The 14,358-nt window shown below is 46.6% G+C and overlaps 1 protein-coding gene across 1 annotated transcript in view; it reads left to right on the top strand.

Moving 5' to 3' along the window:
• Positions 1-2,250: 2,250 nt before the first annotated feature.
• NXPE2 (neurexophilin and PC-esterase domain family member 2) overlaps positions 2,251-14,358 on the top strand; it is a 35,854-nt gene continuing 23,746 nt past the window's right edge. The window contains 2 exon segments of the mRNA XM_054724974.1: positions 2,251-2,280; positions 2,970-3,060. Coding sequence (XP_054580949.1) covers positions 2,251-2,280; positions 2,970-3,060 — 121 coding nt within the window.

The raw sequence follows: 14,358 nt of genomic DNA, 5'->3' as shown, positions 1-14,358 counted from the left end.
TGCATGTTTCTCTTTTATTAGTGTAGATAGTCTTTAGTAAATCATATAACCACTTTAATCTTCAGTTTCTTGATCTGAAATCAGGCATAATTTCACCAAATATTTTTTAAAGAGCTGTTAATGACCCAAGTCTCACATTAGGTTGCTAGTTTATGCATGTGGCAAACATATTTACTAGAATATCAGCCCCTCTTGGAATTTTTTTTTTTAGTGTATTTGTGTTTTCCTTGTAGTTAGAGTCTCTGTTTGAACTGAATTCTTGCTCAGTCATGATGGATAGAAATACTAAAGGAAAAACAAACACCAGACTTCATTCACAGGATGCACACCTCTATATAATACACACAGAACACACCCTACACACATCCACACCCTTTTCACATGCACACATCCTGCAGTGTAAACCATGATAGTTTTTCTCATTTTCCATACAAGTGCCTGGCTTGAGCTTTGATTGCTGTCCCCTTGAAAGATGCTGTCTTGAGAAATCACATTCCCAGCCATGTAACTGGCTAAAGACCAAGGCCACTGCCCCTCACCGAAGCACCTTTGTTTAGAGATTTCAGTCGATTTTGGTAACTGACCATTTGAGTCACCCATTTTTTTTCTTTCCCCCCTGTTTTAAATTCACATTCTTATGTTTTAAAATCACCAATAAAGAGGGATCCTGAGAAACCCTAGTCCCCCACTCTCGATTCAATAAAAGCAGAAGTCGAGGCCCACTCTATTGTGACTTTGCTGTGGGGCCCCAGGTGGGCTGTGTGAGTTCCAGGTCCTGCAGTAATAAATCTTTATTTTTTTAAAGTTTCCTGATGGTTATTGTGGAGTGTCTTGTAATCATAGCAATATCCACAAAGGCTGGTCCAACCACACTTGGGTTATTGATAGGCTGAGACTATCACAAAAACACACATGCTTCAGAAACACAGACACAGGCTCGAACATTATAAGAACACCTAAGCTCCCCATTTCTAAAGGATGTGCCCATTTTTATAGTCTGTTTGGACTACGAATAACAAATTACAACAGACTGGGTAACTTATAAACAACTTATATTTATTTCTCACGGTTCTGGAGGCTGGGAGTCAGATGTCAGCGTGCCAGCATGGTTGGGTTCCGGTGAGAGCCCTCTTCTGGGTGGCAGATGCTGACTTTTTGCTGTGTCCTCACATGCAGAAAATTGGCAGAGAGCTCTCAAGGGTTCCTTTCACAGGGACACTAATCCCATTCACGAGGCTCTACTTTCATGACCTAATCACCCCCCAAAGACCTCCTCTCCTAATGCCATCACATTGAGCGTTAGAATTTCAACATGTGAATTTTGGGGAGATACATTCAGTACAAAACACTACTCATTCAACAAAATTTTATTGAGCACCTACTGTGTGCTAGTTGCTGTTCTGCCTGTGCTATGATAACTATGTGGTCCAGTGAGTTACTTAAGTATCTACAGCTATTTTCATGAGGATCCAGATCCTGACTGACAGAGAGCTATGGAGCTGGCTTTCCTCTTCTAGAACTTAAGGAATCTTTCTGGTTTTTTAAATTAGTTCTTTTCATTTAACAAGTCAAGAGGTTGAGGAACAGTGCAGAATGAATATAAAAAAATGTATTTCTTATTAACCTGGTTATGATTAATGACTAGACAAGTTTTTTCCTAGAACACTGATTTAAAGCATAATTCTGAAATAATAGACTTCTAAGTGTTCATTCAGTTGGAGGTCATTCATTAAAACATGCTACATGTCAGTCACTGTGCTAGGCAGGGTGTGCATTTAAACTAAGTCCACACATTTTTTGATCCTCCTCTGGAGTGGGACTTGCTTGTAGCAAATATAATGTGGTGGAAGTGTGTGATTAGATCATAAAAAAAACATTATGGTTTCTTGCTTGCTTTCTCAGTTGGAGTGCTGGCTTTGGGGGGAGCAGCTGCCATGTCATGAGGACACTAGAAGAGTCTTTGGAGAGAGCCACATAGTGAGGAAATGAAGCTTCCTGACAACAGCCATTGGAGTGAACTACCTTAGAAAGGGATCTTCTAGCCCAGTCAAGCCTTCAGGTGACAATGCATCTCTAGCTGACATTTTGAGAGACTCTGAACCAGAACCACTCTGCTAAGCCACTCCTGAATTCTTAACACACAAACTGTGATAGTAAATTTTTATTGTTGTAGATTACCAAGTTACACAGCATGGAAATCTAATTCACAGAGGACACAGGAATAAAAGATTCAGCTCTTGACTTTGGGTCATGTACAAAAAGAGGCAAACAGACATTACGGTAAGTGCTATGATCAACGTGCGGTTGGTGTTCTATGGGTACACAAAGGAGGGGCTCCAGCCTTGACCAGGAGAAGGATGTCCAGGAGGTATTCTTAGAAATGACATTTGAGGTATATCTAGGCAGGTGGATAATGTGCTTATTAAGCTATTGCCCTGCAAATCCAAACTAGCTCTATTCTGCTTTGTGGCATTGGGGCTGGGACTTTGCAGGAGTCAGCTGGACCCTTGCTAGGTCTGCCATTAAAGGGCACTAGAAAGGGACTTCGGGGCTGAAAGAAGAAGGGACGGTTCCTTCCTCTCTGATTTCTATTCTGCCAGGAAAAACGAGTATTCTGCCTTTCTTCCTGGCAGTTGCATCTAGTTTCTTTGGGCTTTTCAAGAACTACTTTCATTGACCTCTCTTCTGATTGTAAGCATCCACAGAGCAGTGCCCTCTTTTAAGTTTCCTGAGCCCTACTTCATTGGGACCTTCCTTGAAGTGTAGGGTTTTGAAAACCTCCACCTATGCTTCCCTGTGCTCCCCCAGCTCTGGAGTGGTGGCTTCCTCCTGATACCTTAGTCTCAGGTATCCCACTGTTCCTCCCCTCTGGCTTTTTAATTCCTCCAACATCTGTTCTCTAATTTAACTTCTCTCTTGAAATATCTAGTGTATGAATTCTGTTTTTGCATGGACTCTGGTTGATACAGGTAGAAATTAACCGGGTAAAAGAGGGTGAAGGCTACTCCAGAGAGAAGGAAGAGGAAGACCAAATCCATGAAGGTGTGAATGAGAACACGGGTATTTTTAGAACCTGGTCTGACATAGGGGGCAAGTGGGAAAAGGAACAAGCTAGGACGATAAATGGAGGTGGGCAGGAATTATGATTTATCTTTATAGTTTTCTTTACAACGTATCAATAGTTAGTGCATATTGTAATGAATATTCTAAGTATAAAGTCAGACTATTAGGCATGACTTATGGAGCAGTAGCATTAAACCTTGGAAAATCCCTCCTTCCAAAGCAACTGGACAAAATTATCAAAAACAACCATTTTAGAACTCTGGAAATAACCAAATGCATACAATAAATATAATAGTGTTGTTGGTTTTCTTTTTGTTTGTTTTTTGAGGAAAACTACTGAATCTTGATCAGGAGAGTGGAATCTCTGACACTCTCAGGGCTGCTCCCATACCACACCCAGCTCCACGGGCAGATGCCATGATGAGTGGCAGCTGGAGGAGTGACCTGGTTCAGAGCTCCACAGGAAAGCCCTATGCTCAGGGATGAGTTAAAAAACAGTAACGGTCCAGAGACAGCTCTTATAATGGCAGGGTGAGGGGCAATGTGGACCCTCCTCCCAGGGAGAGAACCATAACTGGTGAAAATTATAAAACAAACAATTCTTTAAAGTCTCTGGAAGTTATTGTGAAGGCATACAGCAAATGAATAAACATGTTAAAACAAATCTAAATCTTGGTAAGAACAGCAAGATCTATGGCATTTGAGCCAAAAAAAATGTTTCCTTTCCTCACCCCCATCCTCCCACCAGAATGACAGAAACTACTCTGGTGGCACAACCAGGAACACAGGGCTGCCTTTCCCCCAGCTCCTAGAAGAGGGTATCTCTGAGAAAGGCCAAACCACCAGCATTTCTCACTTCTGGCTTCATGTTGCAGAAGTGCTAATCCAGGCAAGAGTGGCTGAGTCTAGAACTTTTCCACCCTGCCCTTACTATTCCAGGTGTGGCAGAATAATCATCACCCCCATGCCAATTTACTTGCTGGGAGAGATGAGTTGAGAATATCTGTGTGCAAAGTTAGGGTCTCACGCTGAGAAAAGTGGGCTACTGTCCTGGTCCTCAGTTCTGCAACCATAGCAGATGTGTGAGAAAGGCAGGATATAGAACAGAATACTTCAAAGATTTCCCAAAGGGAACTAATTTTATTTGAGAAGTTCAAGCCTAAGGACACTCTGAAAAAAGACTAGTCTCAAGGATTGCCCCTGCAAAGGGGCCCACTTTAATTGGATCAGTCAAAACTGGAGCCATCAAGTCAGCCATTACTGACATCTGATGGCTGAATGTTATATCAACAGATGCAGACAGCTTAATGGAGGGATCAGCATAAGAGACAGTCAAAGAAGCTTTAATAAAACCAGTCATCTCAGGGTGATTGTGCAAACATCCATGGTTATGTTCTCTGAGGAGCAACATGATAGGCTGCATAATCCAGAAGAAATAGACTTTACTAACATAGTCTATCCAAGTCACTACACAAAAAGCAAACAACAGCAAGCTTCATAGAGGGAGATCAGAGTGTAGAGTTACTATAATATATTATCTGAAACATTCAGTTTTCAACAAAAAATAAGAGACATGAAATACAATGGACAAGTATAAACTCCCTCCCCACCTCAAATAGGAAAAAAAAAAAAAAAAAAAAAACAGCACCAGAAACTACCTTAGGGAGAACAAGGCGTCAGGTCTAGTAGTTAAGCATTATAAATATGTTCAAAGAATGAAAGAAAACTGCTTAAAGATATAAAGAAAGGTTTTCTGACAATATCTCATAAAAGAGAAATTATAAAAAATGAAGAAACAAATAACCAAATGGAAATTCTAAAGATGGAAGTACCATAACTGAAAAGGAAAGTTCACTAGCAGTGAACTAAGTTTGAATGGGCAAATAAGCATATTTGAAAAATTGATAGAGATAATACATTCTGAAGAATAGAAAATAATGAAAAAAAAAATAGATCCAGCAATATATGGTACAATTTTAAGTACATCAACGAACATAATGCAAGAACCATAGGAAACGAGAGGAAGAGAAGAGTAGAAAAATATTTTAAGAAATAATGCTTAAAAATTTCTGAAAGTTGATTAAAAAAACTGCTATAATCTACACATGCTAGAAGCTCACATCACCCCAAGGAGAAGAGTTTAGAGATCTTTATCTGGAAAGACAAAGACAAAGTGAAAATAAAATAAAAAATAGAAAATTGACTAGTTAAGCACAAGGAAAACACAGTTAGATCAACAGCTGATTTATTATGAAACAATGAAGCAGAAAGGCAGTAGGATGACATTCAAAGTGCTGAGAGAAAAATAAAAACAAAAAATCAATGAAACTCATAGACCAGAATTTTGAATCCAGCAAAAAGATATTCCCAGATAATGAAAATGAAGAGAATCTATTGCCAACAAACCTGACTTACAAGAAACAGTAAGAGAAGTTCTGGCTGATAGTAAGTGGCCCAGATAGTAATTTGAAAGAAACCCCCCCGGCCCCCCCCCCCCACACAACTACCATAAATAATTAGAATCTACTGTATATCTTGCTAGAACAGCCCTTAAAATTCAGAAAATAGTGAAAATATCATTAAAGAAATTAAGATTTATACTAGAAAATATTCATTTAATAAAAAATAAAGAAGTAGGGGGGTGAGGGGTGGCATATATGGGAGTGGGGTGGGGGGTGGCAATGGTAAAACATGTACACATATAATACCTTAATAAAAAAATTGGGAAAAAAAAAGAAGTAAAAAGGGAAGAAACAAAAAGATATGGAAAATATTGAAAACAAATCATAAAGTAACTCTCTTTTTAAAAAATAAATCTTTATTGTTCAGATTATTACAGGTGATCCTCTTTTATTTCCCCCCATAGCTCCCCTCCACCTGATTCCCCACCCCACCCCATGCCCTTACCTCCCCGCCACTGTCCTCATCCATAGGTGTAAGATTTTTGTCCAATCTTTTCCCGCACCCCTCAAACTCCCTTCCCCCTGAGAATTGTCAGTCCATTCCCTTTCTATGTCCCTGATTCTATTATAATCACCAGTCCATTCTGTTCTTCAGATTTTTTATTCACTTGATTTTTAGATTCACTTGTTGGTAGGTATGTATTTGATGTCATTTTGTTGTTCATAATTTTTATCTTTACCTTTTTCTTCTTCTTCCTCTTCTTAAAGAATACCCTTCAGCATTTCATGTAATCCTGGTTTGTTGGTGATGAACTCGTTTAGCTTTTTCTTGTCTGTGAAGCTCTTCGTCTGACCTTCAATTCTGAATGATAGCTTTGCTGGGTAGAGTAATCTTGGTTGTAGGTTTTTGCTGTTCATCACTTTAAATATTTCTTGCCACTCCCTTCTGGCCTGCATAGTTTCTGTTGAGAAATCAGCTGACAGTTATATGGGTACTCCCTTGTAGGTAACTAACTGTTTTTCTCTTGCTGCTTTCAAGATTCTCTCTTTGTCTTTTGCCCTTGGCATTTTAATTATGATGTGTCTTGGTGTGGTCCTCTTTGGATTCCTCTTGTTTGGGGTTCTGTGCACTTCCTGAACTTGTAAGTCTATTTCTTTCACCAGGTAGGGAAAGTTTTCTGTCATTATTTCTTCGAATAGGTTTTCAGTATTTTGCTCTCTCTCTTCTTCTGGCACCCCAAAAATTCGGATGTTGGTACGTTTAAAGTTGTCCCAGAGGCTCCTTACACTATCTTCATATTTTTGGACTCTTTTTTCTTTTTGGTTTTCTGGTTGGGTGTATTTTGTTTCCTTATATTTCAGATCTTTGGTTTGATTCTTGGGGTATGTTGATCTACAGTTGAGTTTCGGTATATTCTTTTTTTTCTTTTTTTTTTTTAAATTTCTTTATTGATTAAGGTGTCACATATTTGTCCTCATCCCCCCATTCCCATCCCACCCCTCCCCACGCATGCCCCAACCCCCTGTTGAACTTAACCGTTGGATAGGCTCATATGCATGCACACAAGTCCTTTGGTTGAACTCTCCCCCTCCCCCCACCCTCCCCTTTCCTCCCTCTGAGGCCTGATAGTCCGATCGATGCCTCCTTGCTTCTGGTTCTGTTCTTGTTCCTCAGTCTATGTTGTTCATCATTTCCCCTAGATGAGCGAGATCATATGTCACTAGATATATACTTATGAGAACTGAATGTGAGACGAGCAATAATAGTTATGCTGACAGGCAGATGGATCAGTCTGTAGTAAGTTTCTTTCTGGACCAACAGTTCTTTTGTGACCCACTTTCAATGTCCACCAGTTCCTTATGTGTACATGTCAGCACTGACCCCTCAGCTCTGGATGGTGGACAAATGGTGGTAACGGAGGTCCGACTCCCTCTGGTTTGGTCTCGGCCGGACCCAGGGGCACGGCTTCACCCGGACTAAGGGGCACGTGGCCTCACCCGGATCTAGGGACACATGGTCTCACCCGGACCCAGGGACGCTTGGGCTCTCCCAGACCCAGGGGCACGTGGCCTCACCCGGGCCTAGGTGCACGAGGCCCCACCCGGATCCAGGGACACATGGTCTCACCCGGACCCAGGGACGCTTGGCCTCTCCCAGACCCAGGGGCACGTGGCCTCACCCGGGCCTAGGTGCACGAGGCCCCACCCGGATCCAGGGACACATGGTCTCGCCCGGACCCAGGGGTGCGTGGCCTCTCTCAGACCCAGGGGCACGTGGCCTCACCTGGACCTAGGTGCACGAGGCCTCACCCGGATCCAGGGACACATGGTCTCATCCGGACCCAGGTGCGCTTGGCCTCTCCAGACCCAGGGGCACGTGGCCTCACCCGGGCCTAGGTGCACAAGGCCTCACCCAGATCCAGGGACACATGGTCTCACCCGGACCCAGGGACGCTTGGCCTCTCCCAGCCCCAGGGGCACGTGGCCTCACCCGGGCCTAGGTGCACGAGGCCTCACCCGGATACAGGGACACATGGTCTCACCCGGATCCAGGGACGCCTGGCCTCTCCCAGACCCAGGGGCGCTTGGCCTCACCCGGGCACGGGACCCAGCGTCATCCAGGTCCAGGGGCACTTGGCCTCACCCGGACCCAGGGATGCTTGGCCTCTCCCAGACCCAGGGGCACGTGGCCTCACCCGGGCCTAGGTACACGAGGCCTAACCCAGATCCAGGGACACATGGTCTCGCCCGGACCCAGGGGTGCTTGGCCTCTCCCAGACCCAGGGGCACGTGGCCTCACCCGGGCCTAGGTGTACGAGGCCTCACCCAGATCCAGGGACACATGGTCTCACCCATACCCAGGGACGCTTGGCCTCTCCCAGACCCAGGGGCACGTGGCCCCACCCGGGCCTAGGTGCACGAGGCCCCACCTGGATCCAGGGACACATGTACTCGCCCGGACCCAGGGGTGCGTGGCCTCTCCCAGGCCCAGGGGCACGTGGCCTCACCTGGACCTAGGTGCACGAGGCCTCCCCCGGATCCAGGGACACATGGTCTCACCCGGACCCAGGGGCGCTTGGCCTCTCCCAGACCCAGGGGCGCTTGGCCTCACCCGGGCATGGGACCCAGCGTCATCCAGGTCCAGGGGCACTTGGCCTCACCCGGACCCGGAATCCGGCCTCACCTGGAGCCAGGGGCACGCGGCCCCACCCAGACCCAGGGACGCGAGGCCCCACCCATACCCGGAGGCGCGCGACCACTCCCGAGCTCCGAGGCGCGCAACCCCGCCCGCACCCGGGTCCCAGCGGGGCCCCGTCCTCCCGGTCCCAATTCCCGCCGGTCAACCCCCCCCAGCTACCCCCCCGGCCATCCTGCCAGAGCTCCAGGACGGCCGCCGCAGAACTCGTCGGGCGGCTGCTCGGCGAAGCTCCGGTGCGTGGCGGCGGGCCGGCCCGGCGTCGCCGCGCCGGCCCCTGGGTCTGCAGCGGCGGCCGGTCGCCGAGCATGTGCACCCGGCCGCCCCCGGGGCACCGAGATTCCTGAAGGACTCGGAGGCCAGCAAGCGCGGAGTCCCCCACCCCACGTCTCACAGGGGCCCGTCTGTCCATGCTCGGCAGCAAGTGGAGCCGCCCCCTCAGCCGGAGACCGCCGGGGGGACCGCGCCGAGCACGCTCCAGGTCGCCACTGCGTCGCCCGAGCCGCAGTTCCCAAAGTGTGGTCCTTGGGTCATCTGCATCAGCATCATCCCGCATACCCCTCTTATTCTAGCTGCAGAGCATCCACTCAGCCAGCCCTACGGTGGTTTTGGGTGGTGTCTGCTCTGCTCTCCCGTCGCAGCCTCAAAGTTGTTGTGGCAGGCAACATCCAGGCCTCCGCCCTATGTCTCCATCCCGGTCCTCCCTTGTATAGTTAAGTCTTGATTGTTGCTGGTGCCACCGGGAGGGCTCTCTTTGTCTATAAAGGAAGAGTTGCTATGCAGGAGACTCTCCTATGGGCCGGGTCTTGGTGCAGCAAGGCTTTGGCGCTCACTGAATCTGCCTGTTGTATGTGTCCCTTATGCATGTGGTTGAAATCTGGTGTCATCTCCCACAGACCACTAGATGCCCTCGTTTCTGGGTCTCCAATGGGGTGTAGATCAGCTACTGCCTTAGGCACTCAGCAAGGATTACAGTAAAAACTGTAGTTTCTTCCTCCTGTCTGAGTGGCCCTGGAGCAGTCCGACTAGAACAGCAGTTTATCTGGTCCGCTGCCAGAGGGCAGGCCACCCACATGCATAAGCCGTTGCTTGGAGCATAGATGCACCTGCAAGACTTGCGGGGCGGGTCTTCAAAACGTGTGGGGCGGGTCCCAGGGTGGGGCGGGTCTCAGGGCGGGACGGGTCCCAGGGTGGGGCGGGGTCTCAGGGCGCCAACAGGCCATGGTACGGCGAGCCGCAATGGCTGCGAGTCTGCTCCTTCTGCCTTCCAAGTTTCTAAGTCCCCTCGTTCCGCGCTCTATCGCAGCAAACACTGATTGCTGGGCGCACCTCCGCAAGAGTCCCGCCTCTCCCCGCAGGCATCTGGGTCTCCCGCGGGTCCCCAGAAGCTGGATTTCAGGGTGATGGAGAGCTAATCTCCCCTAGGTTTGGAACAAAAGCCCCTTTCCCCCGCCACCAGCCCGACCCACGCGCCTCCGCACCTCGTCCCCTCCGATTTCGCTGGTTTCCTCTTCCCTCTTAGCTGTAAATCTGCCGTTCAGCCATCTCTCCTGTAGTTCTGGGCTGCAGATGCTCCGTCCTCCAGTCGCGCCCCTGATCGCAGTTCCTTTGTTTAGCCCAGCCGTCCTCTTGATTCTCCTCCGTCAAAATGGCTAGAGGACTTGAATGTAAGATGAGAACTCCTAAGAATCCTCCAAATCGGTGTTGGCGGCGTCCGGGGCCCCGAGGATCTCAGTGCACAGCTCGGCCAGGTCGGTGGCGCAGGTGAGCCCCTCCTGCAGAAAGATGGTCTCTTTCTTCACTGAGAGCCGCTGCGCCGAGTCCGCGGCTGCCACCACAGCAGCCACCGCGGCCCCCACGAGCTCATGGCCCCGGCTGCGGTACTGACTGAGGGGAGCAGCTGCCCGGTCTGGGGAGGCGCGAGCAGCAGTCGCCACCCTCAGCAGTCCATGTTTCAGTTGTATTTCCGAAACTGCCATGCGAGGCAACAGATCAGCCTTTCACCTCCGCCGCCATCTTTCTTCCTCTGAGTTTCAGTATATTCTTTATTTTAGACAGTGTATGCTTAATTTCTGACTGGTCCTTTTTCATTTTTTTGGCATTCTCGTTAAGATACTCAAAGGTCTCACTAAGTTCCTCAGAGGTTTTTAGAAGATTCTTGAGTAACCTTATAAATGTGGTTTTGAACTCTGTCATCCAGTAGTTTGCTTTCCTCCATTTCTTTCATTCGTGACATGTTTCTTTGTCTCCGCATTTTGCTGCTTCCCTGTGTTGATGGAGTGGCTTTGTGTGGTAGGTGACCTATAGGGGCCAGTAGCTCAGCCTCCCCAATCACCTGAGGTGGACGCTCTTGATACACCCCTTTGTGGGCTGAGTGCAAAGTCTTGGTGTAGTTAAGCCTTGATTGCTGTTGGTACACTGGGAGGAATTGACCTCCAGGCCAATTGGCTGTGAGAACCCGCTGTGTCTATAGTGGAAGAACTGTTGTGCTGGAGACACACTTATGGTGCAGGACTTGTTTCAGTGGGGCTTTGGTGCTCACTGAGTTTGCCTCTTGAATGTGTCACTTATGGATGTGAGGAGTTGAAATCTGGTGTCTCACACTGACCACTAGATACACTGGCTTCTGGATCTCCAATGGGGTGCAGGTCAGCTACTGTCTGAGGCCACCCAGCAGGAGCTACAGCGAGAACTACAGTTTTCTCCTCTTTTCTTGGGGTTTGGAGGTTTTGGAGCTGTCTGATCCGGGCTGCAAGTTTGCTAGGTTAAGCTGCGATAGGGCAGGCTATTCATATGCAAAAGCTGCTGTGCAGAGCTTGGGTGTGTTTGTAGATTGTGCGGGGTGGAGTCTCAGGGCGTCACTAGGCTAGGGCGTGGCAAACAGCGATGTCAGCCGTCTCTGCATCTCCGACTGTGTCCCCGAGTCCCATGCCCCAGCGCAGTAAACAATTATTCCTGCGCGCAGCTCTGCAAGCAAGCCACCCTCACTTTCCAACCTGATGGCAGACAGCCCAGCTTCTCCCCATAGGAGTTTGGGTCCTCCGCACCTCCCCAGAAACTGGATTTCAGAGTAATCGGGAGCTTGTCCCACTTCGGGTTGAAAAAAGCAACGCCTGCCACCAGCCCGGATTGCACGCCTCCGTACCTCAGCTTTTCAGCACTGTGCTCACCTCAATGCTCTTTTCTCTTTCCTTCTAGTTGTAGAACTTCCACTCTGCCAGCTTTCCCTTGGTTCTGGGTGATAGACGTTTTGTCTTTTAATTGTAGTTTTGAAATTGTTGTGCAAGGCAGCAGTTTAGGTGTTTACCTATGCCGCCATCTTGGATCCTCATAAAGTAACTCTCAATAGTAATATTAATTGTGAAATTAAAAAAAACAAAGCTTGCCAGATTGGTTAGTAGGAAAAAATACAACTATATACTGTCAACAGGAGACACTAGAAATAAGAGAAACATTTTCTAATTATAAAAGATTCAATACATCAGGAATATATAACAATCAATTATAAAAATACATGCATCTAACAGACCTTTTCTATGATGCCTGCATTACTCTGATAACAAAACCAGACAAAACACTGCAAGAAAACTATAGACCAATGTCTCATGAATATAAACACAAAAATCTCAATAAAATATAAGCACACCAAATCCATTAATCATAATACTATGACCAAGTTGAATTTATCCTAATAATACAAAGTGAGTTTAACACATGAAAATGAATGTGCTACAACTTATCAATAGGTGCTACAACTCACATGTGCATCTCAATAGATACTAAAAAAAGGCATTTGACAAAATTTAATAGTCTTCATGACTGAAACTCTCAACGTATTAGTAATAGAAAGGAACTTCCTCAACTGATAAAAGGCATCTATAAAAACCCACAACTAACACAATACTTAGTGGTAAAAGACTGAAAGCTTCTCCTAGAATCAGAAAAAAAGCAAGAATATCTGTTTCCCCCACTGCTTTTTGTTATTTGACTGGAGATTCAAGGTCAGGACAATTAGGCAAGAAAGGAAATGAGGCACTCATATAGGAAAGAGAGAAGTAAAACTATTTCTGTTTGCAGGTGACAATGCCCTATATAGAAAATCCCAAGCAATCCACTAAAAATCCATTTAGAACAAATAAGTGAGTTCAGCAAGTTTACAGGGTAAAAGATCAATATTCAAAAAATCAGCAGTATTTCTATAATTATCAATAAACAATCTGAAAATGAAATTAAGAAAATAAGTCCACTTATAGTAGCATAAAAATAATTAATATTTAGGCATAAATGAAATAAAGTAAGTAAAAATTTTATATTCTAAAAATTATAAAATCTATAATAATAAAAGTATAATATGCAAATTGACCAAACGACTGAACAGCAGAACAACTGTCTGGATGACCTTCCAGATGACCACACTATGACACACACCGGTGCCAGGCCAGCCAAGGCAGGTGCGATGCAATTGATTGGGGGCCCCACCATTGTCCCACAATCACCCCATAGAGGGAGGCCCAGGCAACCCTCTGCGGGGCGATCAATGAGGGAGGCCCATGATCAATTGCCCCATAGAGGGAGCCCCAGGTCACTGGCCAGTGACACTGTGGTGGGTGCAGGGCTAGCCAGTGATTGCCCCACAGAGGGGGTCCCAGGCCAGACAAGCAATCGCACCTCACACCTGTCACCCACAGAGGGAGGAGTCTGATGGTGCGGTAGGGGATCAGTGCTGCACAAATGGCAAGCAGTGGCAGCAGCGGGGGCAGGGCCAGCTGCCAGCAGCCAAGGGAAGGAAAGCCCTGAGAGGCTCTGATTGCCGGCCAGGCCTAGGGACCCTATCCGAGGGGTCCTGGATTGCGAGAGCCCCCCCCCCGCCCATGAATTTCATGCACCAGGCCTCTAGTATTATTGTAAGTAACTAAATAAGACCTTAAACATGGAAAGATATCCCATGGATCAGAGGACTTAATATTGTTAGAATGATAATTCTCTCCAAATTGATCTTATGGAGAGACTATAGCGGGGTCTCTCTTTTCCACGTCCAGCATGGAAAGAGAATGATCCGGTTCTTCGAGTAGAGGGGCTGAGGATTGAGAAATAAAAGAAAGAGACAAGACACAGAGATAGAAAGAAAAAGCTGGGACTGGGTGGACCGTTGCCCTCTTCTGATGGAGAGACAGTGACCCAGAGCCGATGCAGCAGGTTTATTTTATACCACCAAATACCAGGAAGTTTCACCAAAATTCAAGACAAAGGAGATTATTTGCATTCTTGAATAGGCCCAAATCCTATTCATTCCTGGTGCTTGACTGGATTTACATATCAAAACCCATTCCCTGACACCTGGGCAAAGATAAGAGTCAATGCTGAGAACACATCTGCCTTTTTGGTAAGATGTGTATCCAAGACATGGCTCTGCTGTCGCCTTGGATTCAGCTGACAATTATTAAGGAAGAATGCCCATGTGCCTTCCCAGGCGCTCTCTACAAGAGACTATATCAATAAAATGGAATTCAGAGCCAGAAATCAACTCTTACATTTATAATCAATTAATTTTTTGTGAAGGTGCTAAAGCAGATTAATGGTTGCCTGAGGTTTGAAATGAGAATGAGGAGGGACTGCATATGGACATGAAGGATTTTTTTGGGATGATGGAAATGTTCTAAAATGGAATTTTAGAAATGGTTTCATACTGGGAAGTTT

The sequence above is a fragment of the Eptesicus fuscus genome, chromosome 13 (assembly GCF_027574615.1).
Source record: "Eptesicus fuscus isolate TK198812 chromosome 13, DD_ASM_mEF_20220401, whole genome shotgun sequence".
NCBI classification, from domain to species: domain Eukaryota; kingdom Metazoa; phylum Chordata; class Mammalia; order Chiroptera; family Vespertilionidae; genus Eptesicus; species Eptesicus fuscus.
This window is presented reverse-complemented; position numbering and strand designations above follow the sequence as displayed.